The 22,683-nt window shown below is 40.8% G+C and overlaps 1 protein-coding gene across 1 annotated transcript in view; it reads right to left on the bottom strand.

The window, feature by feature from the left end:
- Positions 1-22,197, bottom strand: part of tafa4b (TAFA chemokine like family member 4b) — a 49,506-nt gene extending 27,309 nt beyond the window's left edge. The window contains exon 1 of the mRNA XM_007895248.2: positions 22,074-22,197. Within this exon, the coding sequence (XP_007893439.1) occupies positions 22,074-22,188 (115 nt within the window). The 5' untranslated portion in view covers positions 22,189-22,197. The remainder of the gene's footprint in view (positions 1-22,073) is intronic.
- Between the last annotated feature and the right edge of the window lie 486 nt (positions 22,198-22,683).

Below are 22,683 nucleotides of genomic sequence, written 5' to 3'. Positions count from 1 at the left end.
TCATCTCGAAGTGCTTCACAAGATTTGCTTTAAAGTGTAGTGTATTTTCTAGGTGAGCATTCTTAGCTAGTAAGATTATTTTGTATTAAAATTTAAGGCCGTACAGAATTGTGAAAAATTCTTAAATTTGGTCTTAGTTTGGAAGTTGTTTTTTTCCACAGTTTTTCTAAGCTAGATAGAAATGTGAGCCTTTGATGTTCTTGCCTCTCATTGACTCTGCAAAGATTTTGCTGACATTGTCAATGGTTGTTCAGCGATTGACGGATCGCTCTCCTCAAAAAATAAATAAATGAATACATTTGGTCTCTCAATCCACGACTCTTTGTGGAACCTAAAATACAGTCAATCCACTTCACAATATATTCTGTGAAGCACTTTGAGACATCTCAACAATGTGAAGAGGCGCTAGGTCAAATGCAAGGATTATTATTATTATTAATATAATGAGGGCATTTTACTAAGACTGCATCTCGGGAATCTTTAACCTTCGTTCTTCGTTCCCTGTCCAAGATGTACTCTAGCAATGATTTGTTTGTCATTTTCTCTGGAGAAGTTGTGCTGAGTTTGCAGACTACAAGCTGGAATTTCTTACTTTCGTTCTCTTTCTTCACCTCAGCAATTTACTACGATATCTCCCCAGCCAGATATAGTGCTCATAGATTACCCTCTATCCTCACAATCCCCAGCACAGGCCACTGTGAGACAAGACTGCAGAACTGCTAAATGAAGAATTGTAGGTTCCGCCACAAGAGGTCACATCTGCTCACACACACTGAGGTGCAGCATGAGAAAATCCTGGAATCTCAAAACTTTTTAAGATTGATGGATTTAGTCTGACTTCAGGGGTAAAGAGGCTAAGAAAGGCAAGGTGTGCTGACAGTGGTATAGCTGGTAAGAAAAACAACCCCCCCAAAAAATGACAGATTAGACTTCAAATTGCACAAAACAACAATTCACCTTGCAGTTTCTGAAGTCAGTGAAAAAATTACGTAATCAAGCATTTACAAGTGTGTCAAAGAAATCTGACTGGAGTTTATTATATATACCAAGCAATTGTGTTGCAGAGATGTACCGTTTAACACTCAAGCCTGCTATATTCTGCCAAAACCACCCTTACTCCCTGCTCCCTTCAGACTGCATTAACACCAGAAACCCTGGATTCTGTGGAAATGTTTCATTGGACAGGAAGTCAATTTGTGCTTTCCTGTTTCTTGTGGGAGAGCACATTAATGTAAATCAAAGCAAAACAGCACAGGTCAATATGATTCAGAAGCCAATTTAAAATCTTGGCTGAAAAGAAAAGGCTGCGGCCTTATTATTGTAGCATTCATCCAGTTGGCAACGCAGTTCGGTGGACTCAGGCTAAATGTGTCCTGAAGCCATTCATTTTGGAATAAAGCATTGTGTGGGTCAGGTCCAAGATCGTTTATTCACAGCTCTTTAAATGATCTGCATTAAGCTTATTTAAACAAAGGAATAATAATAATAATCCTTGCATTTGATATAGCGCTTTTCACGTTTTCTTGACATCTCAAAGAGCTTCACAAAATAGACTGCAAAGTGAATTAACCGTATATTTGTAGGCGAAACGGAAGGTGTGTAAGTATATTCTAGTTCGCCGATGGAATGATGTGCCAATGGCGCTTACCATTTTTTTTGCAGGCATGCGCAGCGAATGGAGAAGCATTCACTGATGATTATGCCCTGTTATAGCGTTGGTAGGAGTTTTATGGACGCCTCCGCATCCAACTGGCCCGGTCTACCGTGGGCTTTGGATTTCCAGAAGTCCTGTAATTTTGGGATGCTCCCCCCAATTAAGTGAAGCAAGATATGCAGGATACAGGAGTGTTCAATGCTCAGTTTTGCTCACACAATACACAGTCAATTCACTTTACAGAATATTTGAGACATCTCGAAGACATGGTAAGGCGCTATATCAAATGCAAGGATTATTATTACTACTTTTCTTTGAAAAGTTATACACACCGATGCCAAACACAATGGATAACCCACACATGGCAGTTTATAAACTTGTGCTCGGCCTGACAGTGTTACAGCAATGTCGGTACCTCAGCCTTGATTTATAGTGTATAGTCTATACCATTTATCTTTCCTTCAAACAATACAGTAGAGCTGTTTCTGAAGGACCTCTGGTTGTCATTTCACTACACTAAGGACACCATTACTTAAATAATGGAACATCATTTGATTGGAAGAAAGGGTGAAGCATTTTATAGCAACATTAATATAACATTATTTTAGATAACCAGATCACATAACAGGATCATGAAGCTTTATTAGATTATGCAATAATACACAATATAATTAAGATTTCCTCTCTATCGAATATAACTTGGACATGCATGGGTAAAATTCTGTTCAGTCTTGACATAGGTGAGGTTAACTACTAATGGGATTTCCCATTATAGACATGCATCACAAAGGCACTATGCATAATGCTGAATGGAATTTTTACCCCTCAGTCATTTCCTGTAGTATTCATTGAAAATATTGCCAAATAGGTTAGAAACAGGGCTGGCTGACATCTATTGTATTACGAAAGAAAGAGTCAATAGGATACTGTGGAATGGGAGTCAAAAGGTCAATAAATAATTGACAAAAATTAACAAAGGGAGAAAAGAGGCTCAGGGAAAATTATAATTTACTATGAGAGTTTGAGGTGACAAACAAGAATTTGTTAAGATTATAAAGGTCTTCTCCTGCACTTGAGAGCTGCACTGTAGATTAGTTGATGACTTAGTGTTATCATAAATAAATTAGTGTGAGGCGTAGAATCGGCTGGAAAGAAGCAAAGGTGAGATGGATTTTTCTTCACTCTTCTGAAATAATTGCAGTGAAGAAATAGTCTTAGTCTCCAAGGCCCTTTTATTTCTTAACATATAATTGTAGAGTTGTGGTGGGGTGGGTGGGGGTGGGAGGGGATTCACTCTTAGTATAGAAGCCAATTTTATGCAACTGTTAAAAATAAGCAGTTTCTAAATTAAGATTGAATTTAAGGATTTTTCACTGTTCTGCAAGAGCTTTGAATTTCAAGTCAAAATGGGGCTTCTGGGGGTTAATACTTAACAGCGACAACTTACATTTATATAGCACCATTGTTGTACGATAACATCTCTCAGAGCGCTTATCAATGATAAAGGTGGACGCCTAGCAAGGGAGAGAGGAAAGGGAGGTGACCCTAGGTATAGTCATAGAGGTAAGTTGCACTTTGGGATTTAATGTTCTCATCCACTGCCTATTGACCAGATCAGAAGTAGAAGAGGAGGATGCGATAAGCCTGACCTGTCCATGAAAGAGAAGCGACATATCCTGACTGAGTCAGAATAAGCATTAACACATACTCAGATAATAGAATTCATCCAATGTTATCAGTTTTTAAATAAAATATTGGCGTGGGCCCTGCTGGAGTGAAAATTAGAGACATTCATGTATTTATTGATTCAAGTAAGAACAATTTCAAGCCCCAGGCTCTCCAACATAGGATTGTTTTAAACAGTGCACAAAGCACACTGGTGACACCTTGTGGCAGCCGAAAGGGGAACTGGTAACGAGAGTGCCTGTGGCATTGAGCGTTTTGTAAATCAGGATTTTAGAAACCGCACGTGGAATCTCCAGCAACCTCTGCTCAGCACATCATTAGCAGAAAAACAGAATGTTGCGGCTGGTTTACGCTCCAGTGAATTGAAAACTTCACGTGCATCCATCAAGACAAAAAGAAGCTAATCGGAAAAAGTACGTCTAGCAAGATTATGACTTGTGAAGTATGCAAGAGTAAGATTTGTGGTGCGTATCATGAGGCAGTCAGAGCGCATAGGAAACCTGGTTTGTGCCCTCGCCATCTTCAACCAAGCAACAATAGTTTAAATGCACGTTAAACTTTGCCATAGTCGGAGACAGACGGTAATTTGAAGAAAGGTGCAGAAATACAACCTAGTATTTCGCCCACAAAATATACAGCCAATTCACTTCACAGAAGCGCTTTGAGAAGTCTGATGAAAAGGCGCTATATCAAATGCAAGGATTATTATCATTATTATTGTTGTGTATTATCCAAAATGCCTCCTATAAGAACTACAGGAGTCCTGTAGCGTATCGGTTAGAGCACTCGCCTCGCAAGCGAAAAGACCTGGATTTGATTCCCGGGCAGGGCAAAATGTTTGGCAAGTCTCCTTACTCCAAGCGCCTTGGTTTACCTCGCAGTAAGTAGCAACTCAGTTGTTAGTCAATTGGCAGATCTCTTTTCTGGGGGTAATAATCCCTTCAAAAAAAAAAAATTTGGTCACTCAATCCCCAACTGTTTGTGGGCCTCTGCTGTGTGCAATTGGCTGCTGCATTTGCCTACAAAAAATAGTCAATTCACTTTACAGTATATTCTGAGAAGCACTTTACGATGTCTCGAAGACATGATAAAGCGCTATATCAAATGTAAAGATTATTATTACATTGTACGATATTTCTACATTGAACCATTTTAAAAAATAGCTAAATGGTAAACTATCGGAACATCTGTTACTTTTTTTAAAACGAAAAAATAAAGACTGTAGCCAATTGCCTGTAAGTGAGTTTATTTCTACTTGGTCCTGTGACCATTACTGGAGCTATGAAGTACAAAAATCTTATATATACTATTTATCACTTCTAAGGGTGAGCGACCCCTTTGGGATTACTTTTACACCTTTAAGGGCCAATTCCCTGAAGTGTTTTGTCACTTATCTTTCTGATTGGTTTTGGCAAACCAGAAGTAATGCTGTTTTCTCCCAAAAAATTGGTCTTATTTCATGGTATTTTTCCCTGCCTCTTTCTGTCTTCACATCAAGGGATCATGATAAGATCTGGTTTATATATAGTACAGTGTCTAAAAAACTAACAAAAGTAATCTACTCGCAGTTTCATGAAACCAGTATAAATAAAACCAAAGGAAACAAGAATGCATTGTCTAACTTTCACAAAGCTATTTACTTTAGACCTGTAACCAAATGTAGTTCTGTGCCAAATTCATCTTAAAGTCTTTTCTTCTCCCCCCTACCCAATCTGCCACTGATCTTAAGTGGTTAGGGGTTATGGGACCACAGGCAGACAGCAAAACAAATTCAGTCACAAGTGAAGTTTCGGAAATCTCTTTATTTGAAATCCTTTTCATCCATGCCACCCCTGGATTTACAGCATGTGCCTTCAGACAGTTTTGTGCTGTTCCAAGACTATTTGTTTTCCCATTCCAGCAAATCATTTGAAGCGTTTCATGCGAATCCCTTTGACCTCCTCTTCCTGGAGGCTGGAAGGCCGGTTGCTGGACAGCGTGGGTTGAATTCACAAATGTCATGTTTCTGATGTCTGCGAACACAACAACTCCTTTCAGCCCCAGGCTAAGAATATGAAAAGGCATGGAATGAGAAAAGGTCATTTGCCTCATCCAAACCCTCTCCTTCCACAGCCTCACCAAACTTACTCCGATTGACTTCATCAACCATCCTGGGGATTCTGCTCTATAGTGACTTTCTGGACTCCAAAGGTAAATCAGGCAAGTACTCCAGAATATGAATCCATCCACCAAAACAGCTCTTTTGTTCAACACTGTCTTTGTTCCCTTTCCAAATAGCAAAACACCTGCCAAACCCAACAGCACAGAATCTGTTGAGTCCCACCGAGTGTTTCTTTATTTCAATCTGCATCTAACTCTACATCCTCCAAGAATATTCTCAAGCAGATACTTACACAGTTCCTTTTTTAAAAGAAATTATTTTAAAGATTAACTCTTCATCAACTCAATGTTCACCTACAAATAATAATAATAATCCTTGCATTTGATATAGCGCTTTTCACATCTTCTAAACGTCTCAAAGCGCTTCAAGTAAAGTGGATTGACCAATTTATTATTGTTTTGTTTTGAAGGGATTACTATTAGGCGTGTGGAGTAAGGAAACTTGCCCAAGGTTTCGCCCTCTGCCTGGAATTGAACCCAAATGTCTCGCTTGCAAGGCAAGTGCTCTAACCACTGAGCTACGGGACTCCAAATACCCAGTGACTACACTCCACAGAAATTTGTGAAGCTATTTGAGGTGTTTCAATGTGGTCAGGTGTTGTGTGAGATGCTGAGATACAACTCTGGAAAATCTCGTAGGAGTTCGTTCAGTGTGGGAGGGATTTTTTGAATCTCTCACCCTTGAAGCTTTTTAATTTTACGCATCCAGATCTGCTCTCACGGTCTAAGTCAAATTGCACGTTTACTTAATTTAGGTCGCTCATTATTTAAATAATCTGGATCACGTCACCTATCAACATTTGTTTTCCTGATGAGAACAAGTTCAGCTCTTAGATGCTCTCTTCACAACGTAAAGTACGTATAGATGCTGTGCTCATTTACACTGCGCATATAGATGCTGTGCTCATTTACACTGCACATATAGATGCTGTGCTCACTTACATTGCACATATAGATGCTGTGCTCATTTACACTGCGCATATAGATGCTGTGCTCATTTACACTGCACATGTGCTCCTGCGGGATGATTATTAACAAGTCCTTTGCATTTTATATTCCCATGGAGATGCGGAGCTCATAAAACATTCTGAACGAGGAGTGCAGTAGCATTGAAGCCTCCAAATCACAAAGTAATGCTACTACTACTAATAATAAACAAATCCTTGTATTGATATAGTACATTCCACATCAAGAGGGCATCTCTTATCACTTCACAGGATTTTACTCTGATCAGTAGTGACTGTGTGTTCTGTAGCTATGTACCAGATGAAGCATGCTTCCCCAGCTCTGCAGTGTTCACCACTGAGAAATTCCTAGTACCTGAGGCTCGTGTTCCATGAAAGCCATAAAGACTCTTACAGGTCCCAAAGAGTTAACGAAAAGTAGAGGATCTGGCTGGCCCGAGCTTCAAACACTCATCACAGAGAAGGTCATTATTCTCTGATCAAATCCAAGTGAATTGAATAGGTCAACGGCTCCCAACTTGGTTACAGGAAAGTTCCTATTTGAGCTGAAATTTGCCGCAGAGTGTCACATGCCTGGTGGCAATGCTGAAATCCCAAAAAAGTCAACAGCTTTTGCTGGTGACATAATTAGGCCACTGGGGGCGGGAGGCTTTGAATTCTTGTAGGTTGCAGCGACAGTCAGTCAGGAATTGACACGGTACATGACATGAATTTGCAATAAATTAATTTCAGCATACCTCCCCCACCCCAACACACACACACACACACACACACACAAACCAATAAAATCAGAAAAACATGAAATCCACAGCAGGTCATTTAGCATCTGAAAAAGAATAACAGATTCAAGTTTCAGATGAGATCCTTAACGGATCATAACTCAAAACACTGTGTTTGAAGCTGGGGGGTGGGGGGCAAAATCCCCTCCTCAGTTGCTGTTCGATCTGCTGTGCATTTGTAACATTTTCAGGGTTTATTTCAGATTGACGGCATTTGTAGTTTTCCTTTCTTTTCATCTCAGCTCAATCATTTTCCTCTCTCCCCTCCCCGCCCTTCCCTTTTTAGAAATCCCAGATAATGACTCCACATAAAACCATGCTGACACTCATTAAATGCAAGTGTTCCCCCTCACCCCCACCACACCATCCCCCACGCTCAGGCTGTGTTTGTACACAATAAGTGCCTCCCTCCCAGCATATAACAATCATTGAATTATACAGCACAGAGGGAGGCCATTCGGCCCATCGTGTCTGTGCCGGCTCTTTGAAAAGAGCTATCCAAATCAATCCCACTCCCCTGTTCTCTCCCCATATGCCTGCAAACTTGTCCTCCCCAAATAATTATCTAATTGGCACAGTACATGACATGAATGAACAAAAGGAGGTTAAGGCTGGCCTCTTTAAGCAGCTCAGAGCAGCATGTTGGTTAGTACATCGATATGCAGCCACTTCTAAGAAGATGAAGTAGAGTCAGGCTAAAATAAAAATAAGATCTGCCCCTTTAGAATCTGGTTCGGGCTGTTTAGAACGCCAGCCTGCTACGTGGGAAGCAGCGATGTGATAATGTACTTGCTATGTATATTCTTCCAGTGCATTTACCATGAAACATCTGCCCAGTCTAAACATTGAACTGAAATGTAAAAACCTCCCAAAGGAAAACAGTGCTGAACTTGATTTATCATTCATAGCTTTTAACCCCATGTGTGCTCCTGGATTTGCATAAGAACTAGATTAATATTTTATATATTGCACACTTCTTCCTCCTCATTTGTTGTGTGGAATATTTTGCAACCTGGCATCTCATCTCTCTTTGGGGCTGCATTTCTCCCACAAAGTACACAGTCACTTCACTTGAAAGGCGCTATATCAAAAGAAAGGATTATTATTATTATTTTCAACGTCAGATCTACGGATTGTAATACCCGTGCTTTTTCTGAATCCCAGGATTTTGACATTTTAATGCCCCAATTCCCAGGATCTTCACACCATCCCACTTGCATCCTGGTACCCAGCCAATTCCAGCTGAAATGATGCATTTGTATTCCAGACAAGACTTGCTTAGTCAGGCAGCGAGATACCTACTTAAATTGGCTCCCCCTCACTGCCAGGAAGGAGAAATGGAAATTAACATCTGACAGGAAAAGCCACCTGAGGCTATTTGGATCCTTGACTAACTGTGGTCAGCTGGAACTGAATATTTTATTCCATATCAACTATTTTTTTCCATTTTGCTTGAATGTGAGCTACCTCCGATTCAGTTGATTATCTTTGCCTCCAGTTGGTCACAGCGGTTGTGCCACCTGTGATTAAAATGAAGTCTCGATGGTGCTGAGTCGAGCCATACGTTAATGATGACTGTGGGTCCCCTTTCATATATTGGTTTGCAGACTGCCAATTATATGCAAAATGAGAAGTCGATATGACTCACATTTGAAGGGCCACAAAATGACTGTTGACCATGGAATGTGTAGTACGTTTGGGATGAAATATGGGAGAGGTAGGGAGGATTTCTTTCTCTTTCCATCCCCTCACACAGCAATGTCCCAGAAACAGCTGAATGACGAATTGGAGGGTTGTTGGCCTGGGAGAAACTCCCTTCTCTATGGGATCTTTTACATCCATCTGAACAGGCAGATGGGATCTTGGTTTAATGTCTCATGCAAAGCACGGCACCTCTAACAATGGAGTGTCAGCTTAGACCGTGAGCTCAGCGCCCTGAAGGAGCTTGAACCTAGAACCTCCTGACCCTGAGGTCAGAGTGTAACCACCTGAGCATGACTGACCTAATTACCAAACAGGATGAAATTAGCAGTGTTTCACCGGGCAAATAAATGATTGCAAGCAACACCACAAATCTCACATCTATAATTTTGCTACAACGCAATGTGCCTGGTAAGTAGCTCTGTCTGTGATGGACTTAGGTGCTACAGGGCAGGTTTCCTTATAGCGCATCTAGGGAATCTGCATTGACACCGCAGAATCTCACACAAAACATCATAACCTCTTTGCAAGACATCTGTAAAACTTCCCTTCATCTGCTTTGACAAAAAGGTATACAGGAGAGTTAAAAGAAAAGTGGTTTAGATTTCAGTTACAAATAGGCCACAGCTCCCCTGGCACAAGGCTTGATGTTGTCCTCAGCAATCTCTGAGCACCGTTGTATTTTAATGATCCCCAAAAAATATACAATTTCATCCAGGCCTGAACATTTTTTAACCATTGACTGACTAAAGGCAAGAAAAACTTTGTAACTCTTTACATGCTCCTTCCCTTGCAGCCTGCCCTTGCTGCTGGCAATGAGAGTGAGATTAGTCTGGGGGGGAAGGGGAGGATGCAAACTGTGAGCATTCATGAAGCCTGTGGTGAAGGTATCTCCAGGCCAAAATACAGGTCATGGACCCATTGTTAAATCTTTTTCCTCCCTCCCCATCTTCTTCAACACAACCCACCTGTAGACCAGTACCGATCGCATTATTAATTGGTAGCGAATTGCTTCCTTTTCTTATCTCCACACTCGCTTTCCCAGTATACTCAACAGCCTTGATGCAGCACAAGGGATGATGGATGTCTACTCTGCTTCTTAATGACCCCCAAATCCTCCCCCCAAACCAGAAGGTAAATTTCAGGCTCACTGAGCCATCAGTGATTCAATTTGTTCCCTAATTTACTAGACAAATTTCAGTAAAAGCAACACAGTAAGTGTCCATTGGCCACTTCCTAAATCAGATAATAAGCTAACGCCACACACAGGCAAGGCAGTTTTGGGTTATTCCACTGTCTCAAGGTCTCATATTTTAAAGGGTCCAAATTTAACAAAAATCCAAACATTTCTAATCAAAGATTGACCAAAGCAAAACCCATCAGATGAGGAAATGTGGATTGACCCTCACTCCTGGGTCACACTAATATCATTGTATAACTATTATAAATGCCTAAAATGGTAAGTACCTAAATCATGAACAGAACGCCCACAAAATATACAGTCAATTCACTTTATAGTATATTCTATGAAGCGCTTTGAGATGTCTTGAAGAGATAAGGCGCTGTATCAAATGCAAGGATTATTATTGAACAGTATGTAAATCATGCTCACAGAACATGACACAGATACAGAAACAGTGGTATTCTGTAGAAAACAGCAGACAACTGGTTATATATTATCGTTCTCAGTCACCACCCTTCCTTCTTGGCTGTTGCTAAGCAACCCCATTTTAGCAACACTGACGTGTAACAGAGGTTGGATCTTTAAAGTTTGTGTGTGAGTGTACATGTGTGTGTGTGAGCGCATCTGAATTCCTAATTATTTCTTTCATGTAACTTTTATGATCCCTCTTTTATTCCATTCGGGAATCTGAAGTCCCTCAGTCAAACACTCAGTCAAACCACTTAGGGATCGTGTCCACAGTAACTTGTTGATTAATCCGCCTCTGAACCCGCGGGCACTCAAATGCAAGATGATCAAGGGACGGATGCACAGGCCAACCAATTCAACTCATCTCGCAGGGCTGCCATGGAAACATTGAGAGCTGGCTCCCCGGTTGCTACACCCATTAAAGAATTCAAATCCACTTTATGGGTCAGATTGTGCATAAAGGCACAATATAACTTAACCCACGGACAATTTCAAATTCCACGAACAACTAAGCAGGAGATGGAGACCATCACAGCTGCCAGCACTGAACTGGACCCCTGAAAAATGGAAACACGTGGTGAATTTACAATGTTTAATCATGGATTTAAGTTAGAGATTGTTGTAATCACAGTGGTAGACCTATTTGTCTCCCTCCACTTTCATCTAGTCAATTAGACCAGGAAGATTTTTTTTTGGCCTGTCTTCTGATCAAATGCTGAATAACATTACGAGATTCAGTCCCTTGCAAATGATTTGCAAGGAACATATCGTGTCCTCAGCGTCCCATCACACAGCATGACATTATCTCAATTTAACGCCACAGATTGTTTTTGTCATGAATTGTATGCAAATCGAACAGATAACTACTACAGCTGACTGGCTTTCGATTGCAATCTGATTCAAAGAGAAATCTTGTTTTGAAAGATAAGTGTTCAAAGAGCGTTCGAAGCGTGACAGACGAGGATGGGAGAATCTTTTACCTGCAGTCAATGTCTATTTTTTTGCAGCTTGCTTTGACACATATAGTAAAACAATATTAATATGCCATAATCCGTTCATGACAACGTGAGGCAGGCATTCTGATTTGAAAGAGGATTTAGATTTGGAATTGCAAAGGTGAATTTCAGAAAGACAAACACCAAGAAGTGTTTCTTTACCCAGAGAGTAATTAACAACAGGTTATCAGGAATGTGATACAAATGTAATCTTTTTGTTGTTGTTGTTGGTTGAGGCCACGATGCTGGATTCATTTAAGAAATAGTTTGAAGCTGCAATCATAGAATCATAGAATTATACAGCACAGAAGGAGGCCATTCAGCCCATCATGTCTGTGCTGGCTCTTTGAAAAGAACCCTCCCAATCAATCCCACTCCTCCGCTCTCTCCTCATAGCCCTGCAAACTTGTCCTCCCCAAATAATTATCTACTTCTCTCTTAAAAGTTATCAAATTGGTTTCCATCACCCTTTCAGGCAATGCATTGCAGATCTGAACAACTCGCTGTATGAAAACATTTCTCCTCACCTCCCCTCTGTGCTTTTTAACAACTATTTTAAATCGGTGTCCTCGGGTTACCGACCCACCCGCCAGTGGAAATAGTTTCTCCTTGTTCACCCGATCGAATCCACTCATAATTTTGAAAACTTCTATTAAGTCTCCTCTTATCCTTCTCTGCTCCGAGAGTAATCCTCGCTTCTCTAGTCTCTCCTGATGATTGAAGTCCCTCATCCTGGCAGGACAAAAGGATAGGCATACTGGAAGAATGAGGTCAAGTAGGCCAAAGGGCTTTTTTCATCCAAATCTCTCTTATGATCATGTGAAAAGTGGTAGCAGTTTTATAGAATGCAGGAAGTTCAGGCGGCAGAAAAATGTATGTGGAAAATGTAAATCATCACCTTCTCCTGAGGAAAAATTAAGCTCTTCCATAAATGAGTCCAGAGTTCTGGACTCAACCCATCCTTCCTGCTAACTCACTCCAGCCTTGTGTAAAAAAAAACTTCCTGCTTTCTCTCCTGATATTGCCCTTGCCAACCTTGAACCAGTAACCTCTTGTCCTGCTGCCTTGATGTATCTGAAAGTATTGTTCTGGGGTTTCCATTTTGTTTCCCATTTAGCGTCTTATATCCCTCTATAAGGCCCCTTCTGTGATGCTACAGTTGATTATGTTCACACACTGAATGCGGGTAGAAACCAGGAGAGATGCATAATTGAGTAGCAACTCACTAACTCATTACAGGGTTAAAAGGAAAATCCAGATCAGAGCTCAATAACCTTCAGCTTTGGCTTCTGAACAAAATTGCTTATTATTGTCCCAGCACAAACACAAAGGAATTGGAATTGGAAGCCAAAAACACAGGTTGTTAACCTCTGCTCCAGACGTGGTATATTCCTACTGCTTTCACTGTGCTCAGTGAACTGCCTCATAGATGTCATATTGGCAAGTCTCAGAGTGTAATCTTTCGCAATCTGTTTGCTTTACAAATAGATACCAACCAATGTTTCAATCCTGACGGTTCCCTTCCATGACGTTAGCTCTATGACCCGTGTGAGGTAACATTCCCACATTCCTTCTCCCAGCTTCCTGGTCAACAATCCGCAATTCAACAAAAATCGGTCATTCACTTCACGGCTGTTTGTGGGGCGTTGCTGTGCGCAAATTGGTTGTCTCATTTGCCTACAAATTACAGTCACTACGCTTCAGTGACTACGCTACAGTGGCGTCCTGTAGCTCAGTGGTTAGAGCACTCGCCTTGCAAGCAAGAGACCTGGGTTGGATTCTCGGCCGGTCGCAACCTTGGACAAGTTAATAATCCCGCCTGATAAAAATCCCTCAAGAAAAAAAATAATAATAATTTGGTCAGTCAATTCACGACTGTTTGTGGGAACACTGCTGTGCGCAATTAGAAGCCGTGTTTCGCCCACAAAAAAATACAATCAATTCACCTTACAGTATATTCTATGAAGTGTTTTGATACGACTCGAAGACATGAAAAGCGCTGTATCAAATGCAAGGATTATTACTATCACAGTAAATCCTGTCAAGCCCTTTGAGACGTGTTCCTGACATGAAAGGTGCTGTATTAAATGCGAGGATTGTTATTATTATTATTATTATTAACCACATGGTGTAAAATGTGAAGAATAATTTCTTACAATGGGGAAAAAAAGACATACTTCATTTTCCGATCATTTCCTGTCACACAAACCTGGAATTGAGGAAAATGTCAGTCATGTGATGGCAACATCATATCCCCAGGATCATTCTCATCTGTTCCACTTCATCACCTATTGCACTTCATTCACAAAGTTACCGCTTCAGAACCTGAAAACAAGACCCACAGCAACCTGCCCCAATCGGCAACTCAAGCAAGCTTTCCTAATAAATATAAACAGCAGCTGGTATATATTATAAGGAACACAAAATGTCTGGCAGAGGTACAAGGCAGTAATTGAATTCCAGGGGTTACGAGGATGTTGAAAATAGCAAAGTGAAGCTTCCATGATTTATGATGTCATCAGAATCGCTCATTTCAATTGCTGCCTGTCTCTCACAGCCATCAATCCTGAGTGGATTTACTGCTACCACAGATCGTATGGAAATTGCAAGCACGTCTGTCATTTCCGCTTCACTTCCGTGGAAAGTCAACATCCTCACGTTAAGGTGTAACAGCCCTCATTAAACTTCTCTCATAATCTGTTATATATCACATGCTGACACCTCTCCTTGCTTTAGTGCCGTAAGCGCTCTTGCTAACACCATCCTGTTTTTAACCACGGTCGTAACCCTCCCCTCCGGAAACATGGAGAGGGTGGCAATCAAACCAGTGTTTTCAGTGACAGTCTTAGTAGGACTAAGCAGCATTGTGCCAACAAAGTCCGACTTGAGCCCTATTGTCCAGCGATGGAGACAATAAAAATAATCCTTGCATTTGATATAGCGCCTCATCACATCTTCGAGGAATCTCAAAGTGCTTCACAGCATATACTGTAAAGTGAATTGACTATATTTTGTGGGCGAAATACGGCAGCCAATTGCGCACAGCAGTGTCCCACAAACAGTTGTGGATTGAGTGACCAAATTATTATTTTTAAAAAGATGTAAGGAATTATTACCCCTGGAAAAGCGATCCACCATTAGACTAACAACTGGGTTCCTAGTTGCTGCTAGATAAACAGAGACATGTGGAGTAAGGAAACTTGTTCAACATTTCGCCCTGCCTGGGAATCAAACCCAGGTCCTCTTGCTTGCGCAGCGAGTGCTCTAACCACTAAGCTACAGGACTCCACTGCAGCCAACCTATAGATAACCTGGTCTCTTCAGTCTCCGAATGAGACATCTCAGAGGGGACATTACAAAGATTTCTATGAGGTAGAGAAAATAAACCCAGAACAATATATCAATGTAGCAAGAAATATGCGCACACGTTGAAGGTTATGAAGGATAAGTATACCAACATAGATAAGAACATAATTATTGCTAGACAAAAGAAGACCAAGGTCCATCTAGTTTATCTCCCACCATACTGGCAGTCGCATGCACATGTCATGTCCCAAACTAGATACTGTATCCCAAGATATTATTTCCTAAAATAAATCTTTCTAATCTAAGTAGAGGACAGACACCAGGCAGTATTTCTTTACACAGGCTCTAACAAAGAGCTGGAATGTGGTACCATTACTCAGCAGAGAGATGGTAGGGTCGAGAACATGAAAATCTACTCAGTCTTAGCCTCGGTGGCTGTTTTGCCTTGTAATTTAAGGCCAAGCAGAATTGTATAAAAATTTTAAATTCCAGCTTAATTTGGAAGCCAGTTTCTGTTTAAAAACATCAGAAAATCGGCTTCCAAATTAAGTCTGAATGGAAAAGAAAGTCACAATTCATCATGATCTTTAATTTTAAGGCACAATGGTCCAACAGGCTAAGAGTAGGTGGCATTCCAAGCCAAGCTGGAGATTGGAAATATGGTTGATACTTCTCAGAGTGCTTCACACAATGTGGTCGATCATAAGCTGAAATTGGTGATCATTTATTTCTGCCTTTATAATTGGAAATTCCATTATAAAGTCACAGCAAGAATATTTCAATTAAATATTCTTAATCCACAGCTCTACCTTGGCAGTTGGGTAACAAATAGGTCTGCCGTTATTATTTGTCTCTATTTGCTCAGTCCTTTCGAAACTGCACATAATCACTCCCGAGAAAATGTGCAGAGGTGAATTCAGGGACGTTCCCTTAAAGCCCATTTACCTTCACAACCAAGAGAGGTAAGCATGTTAGTGTCCAAACCAGGACCAGCATCGCAGTGTTAATAACCAAAATGTTATAGTTAAACGTTAAATAATTGACTGAATCACCAATGTAAGATACAGACGTCTATACCAATAAGCATAACCTTGTACTCACTATATCAGCAAGCTGGCCTAAGAGAGATTTCCATTAAGCCACTGTTCTTTAGAGGAAGATGAACAGTGACTCCCAATATCTTAACATTAAGGCAGAACTCATACCGGCTCCAGAAATGGTGAGACTGCTAATTTTGGAGTGGTGAAGGTGAGTGGGTGAAAACGAGAGAATTTCAGCCATTTACTCAGGAGACTGATAATGTGTAACTGGGAACTGTAGATGCAGCAATAATATCATTCATTAGGAAAATAACATGCAAATATGTCTGAATATTACAAGTTCTCTGAACTGTGTGACCAAATGCCTTCCTTGGGCACAGGAGCTGCATACTTCCTTACTGAAATTACCAAGAGAAAATCTAATGGAGCATTTGCAGAAGCTGAATTAACACCAGAATTAATATCATGCATGTAAAATGTACATGCCTTTTCTTAAGGCTGAAGGAAATCTTTCTCACACTCAGGGTTGTTTCCACACAGGTTTTGGTTTAATCGTAAGGATCGAACTTGCACTTTGGATTAAGGTTTGGATAATATTTGTCCATTCAAGTGCCTCGAATATTGCTGCTGGCATTTACTCCAGTAGGCCAGTCTAACTCATTCTAAACCACCTCTCTTCACAATCTGTCCCACGCGTCACACAAGCTAGGAAATCCCGTGCAGAGAAATCGGAGCAAAATCCCAAGTCGCACACTCATTGAGCTCATTTACACCAATCCCCATCCACTGGCTGAGACACACGTTGGAAATAAAATCAGTATAAAATCGCCGATTTCTTCCTGATCCAAAGAGTGAGTTTCTACACCAGAGAACCCAATGTTTTAAAATCTAACATTGTGAAAAATGGACCGATGTGCGAATTCTTCAACTCTCCACAGACATCCAGATTGAGACTGACTCAAAAATGTTTCCAAAATTCTGTGCAATCTTACATTTTGAGACAAGGTCAAATCCACAAGAAATTTAGGGCCTCAGATTTCCACTGAACAGAAATATATACTGGAGCCATTAACAGTGATGGTTAGATTTTACAACAATTAGAAATTCCATAATAATAATAATCCTTGTATTTGGGATATCACCTTATCATGTAGACAAATACAGCAGCACAATTGCCACAGTAATAATAATAATAGTCCTTGCATCTGATGTAGCGCTTTTCACATCTTCTAAATGTCTCAAAGCGCTTCATAGGGTATACTGTAAAGTGAATTGACTGTATATTTGTGGGCGAAACGCGGCAGCCAATTGCACACCACAGCAATATCCCACAAACAGTCATGGATTGAAGTGACCAAATTATTATTTTTTTAGGGATTATTATCCCCAGAAAAGCGATCCACCAATCGACTAACAACCGGATTCCTACTTACTGCTGGGTAAACAGAGGCATGTGGAGTAAGGAAACTTGCCCAACATTTCACCCTGCCGGGAATCAAACCCAGGTCTCTCACTTGCGAGGCGAGTGCTCTAATCAATGAGCCACAGGACAGCCATGCAGTGAGTGACATTTTTATCTGGGGGTTAATTGGCCAGAACACCAGGAGAAACCCCCTTCTCTTTTTGAATAGTGCTCTGGGATCTTTATTATCCACCCGAACAGGCAGACAGACAGCAAGTGCCTCGGAACTTACTAATTAGAGATTGAAGAATCTGCTTAAATTAAACTTGTTCAGTTCTTACCACAGTGTGACCTTTTGAAAGGACCTCAGTTCAATGTCTCATCCGACAAGTCTGTTAGTTTAAGCTAAACAAAGACCAGTTTCTTTCATTCCCATCAAGTTTCTGTTCAGTTTATTCATGTTCATTTAATTCAACTATCATTTCAACACATCATGGGTACTCCAATTATAAACACAGCAGCAACCAGTAATTATTTTTGTGAATCCTCTGAATTGCTGAAACCTGCTTTTGAACATGTTTAGGAAAGAGTTATGTGTTGATGCCATAAACGGGAGAGTGGTTCGGATAAGATACTGAGCTTGGAGGACGTGAGGAACATGAATTAATACACGTTACACTTGAAACCGACAGGATGGTTGAAGTCTACTCAATTAATGACTATATCTCCACTCATGTTAAATCAGCTCCCTCACACTCAGCCCCTCATTAGTTTCCCACTGACCGTCTCTGTGATGAGAAAAAGAAATCACAGATAATTCAGATAAAAAAATGATCCTGCTTTGATACTTAAAAGAAAGACCAGACTAACAGAAAATACCAACCAGTTATCTGTAGTTTTTACTCCCTTCTCCCTTTTCTGTGGAGATCACAAAGACGTTAGGCACCAGGAAAGAGGAAAAATAATCAATAAAAAAATATATAGGGCTTTGGAACCGCTGTAAATGCAGTTACACAAGCTTTCAAAGCCGGATACATTGCTTCCTCAGGTGTGTTGCAGTGAAAGTCAATGCCAATAAAGTTTCTAGCCATTTGCAATCTTATGGTGCCCTCTGGCGGGCAGTGTGGCCCATTACAAATCACTGGAACGTGCACTTTTCATTGTTGAGCCATTCTAAATTTAGCCATTCTCACCAAACCGTGAATTCAAAAAGGGACGTAACATCTTTCAAAAGGTCATCACTGTGGTAAGAACTGAACAGGTTTAATCTGAACAGATTCTTCAATCTCTAATTAATAAATTGTGAGGTGCGCAGCAAGCAAGGGCACCCAGAGTTATTTACTCAAGCAATGTTTAACCCTCCCCCACCCCCCCGGCAGAGGATAAAAGCGTACCAAATGGATCGTATGTGTAAGAGCCTATTTGTACAGAGTGAAGTGAAGAGGGAAAAGCGGAGCCACTTGAGGTGGGGGAGGGTGGAAGGGATTGAGCTTGGTCAGGGGCACCAGCCAAAATTGCAAAATCCGTGGATTGCTTTTCTGCGGGTAATAATCCTTCTAAAAAATAAACACACCAATTGGTCACTTCAATCCACGGCTGTTTGTGGGACGCTGCTGTGCACAATTGGCTGATGTGTTTTGCCCACAAAATATGCAGTCAATTCACTTTACGGTATATTCTGTGAAGCGCTTTGAGACATCTTGAAGACGTGATAAGGCACTATATCAAATGCAACGATTATTATCAATATTTTAAAATGCATGTGCAAAGTCCTACATGTCTAAACAACTTTGAAACCCAAGCTACATCTTGTAACATATTTCTTCTCAGCTCAGTAAAGTGTTTTACCTACAAAATACAATCATTATACTTTACAGTAAATCCTGCTTTGAGACATACTCCTGACAGTAATTTGATTTAGCGCCTTTCAAGTCAGGCAGATATCCCAAGGCACTTTTACATACATACAGTAAAAGTGCTTTCAGATGTCCTCCTGACTTGAAAAACAATATATTAAATTCATGGTTTATTGTTATTTTATTAAGCACTTTGAGGCATTCCAACATTATAAATTGTAAATAATAATAAAATATATAAGTGAATATACTGTATATAAAATATAGGAACTATATCAAATGCAACGATGATGTTAATATAATCACAGCAGCAGAGCAATGGATTATAATCACCGATTGCAGCTAAATGTCTGATTTAAATCTGATTTTATGATAATGCTTTATTATTTCAAACTTCACACCTTGCAAATAATCTGTCAGTTGTAAAAGAGGAAAAAGAGGGATGCTATTTTTCTTTCTCCCTGCCCACTCTGCCAATTCCATTACAACAAAAGGTGCTCCCAGTTTACATTAGTTATTTTTGACACTTAATTGTATTTACAAGTCAGGACTCTTAGTGTCCCACTGGGATGTCTGTCCACACTGGAGGCAACAGAGAAACTGGAGGAAGGATTCACAGCTGCATTTAAACATGTACCAGCTGCAGGCGACTCAGGAAACTGGGCCATATGTAATGTTTGTGAATAATTTACACGCATTTCTAATGCTTTAAATAAACTAGGTGGTCTCTAATAACCTATAGCTAAACAAAAGCAGCAGGCTCTCTCTGGAATATTGTGGGCTGTTCAACGTGTTTCAATTCTGCTGTAAAATGCTCACGATTGTTCCGCAAGGTGAGTTCTCCATTCTCTATTGTACCATTGTAGGGAGGTACCAGGCAGGTGCCAACGTTTGCGAGTAAGAAGCAGGAAAAATGAGATCAGAGTCACCCAGGGTCGTACACACCCAGTCGCTCCCCTCCTTTATCTTCAGGGGCTAACGGTAACGTTCTGGTATTTGGGGTCTTATCACAAGGCTCATTCAAGAAATTTTTAATTTATTTGCAAAGCATGCGGTTCGGATACAGTGATTATGGTTAAAGGGATATTTTCAAAGGTCATTTAGTCTGAGAAAGGCTGAGAGACTGGAAAAAAAGGCCTGTAGCAAAGTCACCTGGCACGTCTCTAGATGTCAGGCTGGCTCAGTTGGCAGCACTATCACCTCTGACTCAGAACGTTTTGGATTCAAGCCCCATGTCAGGACTTGGAACCCATTTAGTCTGTGCTGAAACTCCACTGCAGTGCTAGAGGTGTGCGATGTCAAACCGAGGTCCCATCTGCCTGTCCAGGTGGATGTTAAAGATCCCGTGGCACAATTTCAAAAGAGAACGGAGTTTCTCACGTGAAGCACTTTAAGCCTCCTCCCAACATGAAAGACCATCTTCCGACACCAAGTCTAAGGATTATTATAATTATTTATTGGTAATTCCCAGACCCAAATGTTATTATTTTGGTGTTGCCAATCCAAGTACATTTCTTTGACAGACTGATTTCACGTTTCCACTCAAACGCCTCAGATTGGCACCACAACACATCTCTCTCTCCCGCCACATCCCCAAGGCCAAGGTAAAGTAAAAATGGACACAGGAAAAGTACCGTCACTGTCTTCGCTTTGACTCCACTGTCCATTACCAGAAACTGGACTATTACAGTGACAGAAAGTGTGGAAATCAGATTTTTGGCAAAACATTTAGTACACGTGTTCTTGTAAAAATTCCAAATGCATTATCTGGAGAACATCCAGAAACGTATCCTGTTTAGAAATTGCATCAGATTGACCTGTCTTCAGCCTGCACCAAGACTCTGAACAGTCCCTCTTTATATATAAGGATCTCTGGCTTACATCTCTCAGTGATGGGCACATCACTCACAGCCTGCTCAATAAATGATTAGTTCAGTCAATAGATTCTGTTTGTTCAATGAATCAAGTCAACCAGCGGGAAACTGAGTACTGAAGGACTTTATAGCTGTTCAAAAGACAGAAACGTCAAGGTAGTGTTCGATTTGCGAAAAAGAGAGCAGTTAATATCCATTTCTGCAAGGTCAAGAGAGACTCAAAGTTCCTTTCTGTGACACTATAGAACAGATTAAAAGGATTTCTTCATCAAGAGGTATCATAACTATAAGTTTATTAACATCTGTTCCTTTAAGATCATTTATTTTTATTTGGAAATTCGCCCGTATCAATCACGAGTGACATTCACCCCTTGGTATTTCACAGCTTCGACCAAAGCATTCAGACAGCACAAAGTTTTCATTCCCTGACATCCAATTAATCCTGAAACTCTCAATTCACCTCACTACCAATTCTCCCATCACCTGACTACTTTTACTAGCTGTCTTTACCGGGCTGCAGTAACAAGCACACCAGGTCACAGCAACTTTCTATGCCTTTCCCCATCAGCCGCTGATAAATTACTAGTCGTGTAGGAAAGAACGATGGCCTCCCATTCTTTCTCAGCTATAGACTGGAGCTGGGGAGACATTCGTTTGACTTGAATTATACACAAGAGGATTGGCAATGTCCAGCAAAAGAAAGAACTTGGCAGTCAATAAACATTCGCTTTTACCACATCGACACCTAAGTGCATTTAGCTGCTTTCCCCTTTCTATATATTTTCACACCACAGAGGCATCGGGTTACAAATGGCATTGATAAAAAATACTTTCACGAAGAAATAAATTCAATATAACTAGAGGAAGAGCCTGGTGCCTATTATTCAAAAGGTACTAAATACACATTGCATTGTTTAATGAGGCAGAACATTTTCAAAGTCGTATTTATTACAATGAGTAGCTACATACAGAAGGCAGTGATAGCCTTTTTGGGTGTTGCTTACCTGTATGTCCCCGGGAATGGTGAGTGGAGGCAGACAACAGCTTGCAGCACAGCATTAAAACGTAGAGCAATAGCAACCGGTGAGTGAGAAGCATTGATTTCGCACAGAATCTCATCCTAAACAGAGACAGGCAGGAGGGAGGAAAGAAAACAAGACACTTTTGCTGGTTGGAAACTGAGATGTTATGCTTCAAATCCTTCCCACTGAAAGCCCATTCATTCTCAGAGCAAAATTACTTTGAATCTCTGGTTAGTGGTACGGTAAGTGAGCATTTTGTGGCCGGACATCCCAGAATATGTCACAGAGTGCCAAGATGTGAACTCATGATCAACATTTGGCAATGCAGGAATCCTGCCTGGGGAGGGAGAGGGGTGGGGAGGAGGGATAATATACTTCTTGTCCCATCCTCCCCCATGCTCCCCCGATCTATCCCATCATCATTGGATGAACTATCAGCAATTCTGCTCTGCTCTGTGAAACACCATCCCAGAGTCCCTCTGCTTCACCCACTCCCTCCCCACTTTCAAAACCACCGTAAAACCTATCTTTTCAACCATGGATAGGTTGGGTCCCTTACCACAGCCTGAATATTATCAGCTCCTAAAGGGCC

The sequence above is a fragment of the Callorhinchus milii genome, unplaced genomic scaffold (genome assembly GCF_018977255.1).
Source record: "Callorhinchus milii isolate IMCB2004 unplaced genomic scaffold, IMCB_Cmil_1.0 Scaffold12, whole genome shotgun sequence".
Lineage (NCBI taxonomy): Eukaryota > Metazoa > Chordata > Chondrichthyes > Chimaeriformes > Callorhinchidae > Callorhinchus > Callorhinchus milii.
Note: the sequence above shows the minus strand (reverse complement) of the source record. Positions and strands in the feature narration are given on the sequence as shown.